This window comes from Micropterus dolomieu, unplaced genomic scaffold (genome assembly GCF_021292245.1).
Source record: "Micropterus dolomieu isolate WLL.071019.BEF.003 ecotype Adirondacks unplaced genomic scaffold, ASM2129224v1 contig_8909, whole genome shotgun sequence".
Lineage (NCBI taxonomy): Eukaryota > Metazoa > Chordata > Actinopteri > Centrarchiformes > Centrarchidae > Micropterus > Micropterus dolomieu.
This window is the reverse complement of record NW_025737895.1, coordinates 48-3,324: the sequence shown is the minus strand read 5'-3', so window position 1 is coordinate 3,324 and position 3,277 is coordinate 48. Positions and strand designations below refer to the sequence as shown.

Here is a 3,277-nt window from a genome sequence, read left to right as displayed (position 1 = left end):
GACAATGTCATCTGCAACATCTGCTCTGACAACTACTGTATCAACATCTGCAACAACTACAACAACAACATTGGTAACATCTGCTGCAACAACAGCAGCAACAACAGCAGCAACAACAGCAGCAACAACACCTGCAACAACAGCAGCAACAACAGCAGCAACAACACCAGCAACAACAGCAGCAACAACACCTGCAACAACAGCAGCAACAACAGCTGCAACAACAGCAGCAACAACAGCAGCAACAACAGCAGCAACAACAGCTGCAACAACAGCAGCAACAACACCTGCAACAACAGCAGCAACAACAACAGCAGCAACAACACCTGCAACAACACCTGCAACAACACCTGCAACAACACCTGCAACAACACCTGCAACAACAGCAGCAACAACACCTGCAACAACAGCAGCAACAACAGCAGCAACAACAGCAGCAACAACACCAGCAACAACAGCAGCAACAACAGCAGCAACAACACCTGCAACAACAGCAGCAACAACACCTGCAACAACAGCTGCAACAACACCTGCAACAACACCTGCAACAGCAGCAGCAACAGCAGCAGCAACAACACCTGCAACAGCAGCAGCAACAACACCTGCAACAGCAGCAGCAACAACACCTGCAACAACAGCTGCAACAGCAGCAGCAACAACAGCAGCAACAACAGCTGCAACAGCAGCAACAGCAGCAACAGCAGCAGCAACACCAGCAACAACACCTGCAACAACAGCAGCAACAACACCTGCAACAACAGCAGCAACAACACCTGCAACAACAGCTGCAACAACACCTGCAACAACACCTGCAACAGCAGCAGCAACAGCAGCAGCAACAACACCTGCAACAGCAGCAGCAACAACACCTGCAACAGCAGCAGCAACAACACCTGCAACAACAGCTGCAACAGCAGCAGCAACAACAGCAGCAACAACAGCTGCAACAGCAGCAACAGCAGCAACAGCAGCAGCAACACCAGCAACAACACCTGCAACAACAGCAGCAACAACACCTGCAACAACAGCAGCAACAACACCTGCAACAACAGCTGCAACAACACCTGCAACAACACCTGCAACAGCAGCAGCAACAGCAGCAGCAACAACACCTGCAACAGCAGCAGCAACAACACCTGCAACAGCAGCAGCAACAACACCTGCAACAACAGCTGCAACAGCAGCAGCAACAACAGCAGCAACAACAGCTGCAACAGCAGCAACAGCAGCAACAGCAGCAGCAACACCAGCAACAACACCTGCAACAACAGCAGCAACAACACCTGCAACAACAGCAGCAACAACACCTGCAACAACAGCTGCAACAACACCTGCAACAACACCTGCAACAGCAGCAGCAACAGCAGCAGCAACAACACCTGCAACAGCAGCAGCAACAACACCTGCAACAGCAGCAGCAACAACACCTGCAACAACAGCTGCAACAGCAGCAGCAACAACAGCAGCAACAACAGCTGCAACAGCAGCAACAGCAGCAACAGCAGCAGCAACACCAGCAACAACACCTGCAACAACACCTGCAACAACAGCAGCAACAGCAGCAGCAACAGCAGCTGCAACAACACCTGCAGCAACACCTGCAGCAACAGCAGCAACAGCAGCTGCAACAACACCTGCAACAGCAGCTGCAACAGCAGCTGCAACAACAGCTGCAACAACAGCTGCAACAGCAGCTGCAACAACAGCTGCAACAGCAGCTGCAACAGCAGCTGCAACAGCAGCTGCAACAACACCTGCAACAGCAGCTGCAACAGCAGCTGCAACAGCAGCTGCAACAACACCTGCAACAGCAGCTGCAACAGCAGCTGCAACAGCAGCAGCAACAACACCTGCAACAGCAGCAGCAACAGCAGCAGCAACAACACCTGCAACAGCAGCAGCAACAACAGCTGCAACAGCAGCAGCAACAACAGCTGCAACAGCAGCAGCAACAACAGCTGCAACAGCAGCAGCAACAGCAGCAGCAACAACACCTGCAACAGCAGCAGCAGCAACACCTGCAACAGCAGCAGCAGCAACACCTGCAACAACAGCAGCAGCAACACCTGCAACAACAGCAGCAGCAGCAGCAACAACACCTGCAGCAACACCTGCAGCAACAGCAGCAGCAACACCTGCAGCAACAGCAGCAGCAACAGCAGCAGCAACAGCAGCAGCAACAGCAGCAGCAACAGCAGCAGCAACAACACCTGCAACAGCAGCAGCAACAACACCTGCAACAGCAGCAGCAACAACACCTGCAACAGCAGCAGCAACAACACCTGCAACAACACCTGCAACAGCAGCAACAGCAGCAACAGCAGCAGCAACAACACCTGCAACAGCAGCAGCAACAACACCTGCAACAGCAGCAGCAACAACACCTGCAGCAACAGCTGCAACAGCAGCAGCAACAGCTGCAACAGCAGCAGCAACAACACCTGCAACAACAGCAGCAGCAACACCTGCAACAGCAGCAGCAACAGCAGCAGCAACAACACCTGCAGCAACAGCAGCAGCAACAGCAGCAACAACACCTGCAACAACACCTGCAGCAGCAGCAACAACAGCTGCAACAGCAGCAACAGCAGCAGCAGCAACAGCAGCAACACCAGCAGCAGCAACACCTGCAACAGCAGCAGCAACACCTGCAACAGCAGCAGCAACACCTGCAACAGCAGCAGCAACACCTGCAACAGCAGCAGCAACAGCAGCAGCAACAACACCTGCAGCAACAGCAGCAGCAACAGCAGCAACAACACCTGCAACAACACCTGCAGCAGCAGCAACAACAGCTGCAACAGCAGCAACAGCAGCAGCAGCAACAGCAGCAACACCAGCAGCAGCAACACCTGCAACAGCAGCAGCAACACCTGCAACAGCAGCAGCAACACCTGCAACAGCAGCAGCAACACCTGCAACAGCAGCAGCAACAGCAGCAGCAACAACACCTGCAGCAACAGCAGCAGCAACAGCAGCAACAACACCTGCAACAACACCTGCAGCAGCAGCAACAACAGCTGCAACAGCAGCAACAGCAGCAGCAGCAACAGCAGCAACACCAGCAGCAGCAACACCTGCAACAGCAGCAGCAACACCTGCAACAGCAGCAGCAACACCTGCAACAGCAGCAGCAACACCTGCAACAGCAGCAGCAACAGCAGCAGCAACAACACCTGCAGCAACAGCAGCAGCAACAGCAGCAACAACACCTGCAACAACACCTGCAGCAGCAGCAACAACAGCTGCAACAGCAGCAACAGCAGCAGCAGCAACA

At 53.7% G+C, this 3,277-nt stretch overlaps 1 protein-coding gene across 1 annotated transcript; it reads left to right on the top strand.

The window, feature by feature from the left end:
• Positions 1 to 491: 491 nt before the first annotated feature.
• LOC123965231 (nuclear transcription factor Y subunit beta-like) lies at positions 492 to 2,309 on the top strand (the record flags this gene model as incomplete). Its single annotated transcript, XM_046041804.1, has 2 exons — positions 492 to 539; positions 2,265 to 2,309. Coding segments are annotated over 2 exons (93 nt in total), but the record flags the coding sequence as incomplete, so codon positions are not given.
• Positions 2,310 to 3,277: the final 968 nt, after the last annotated feature.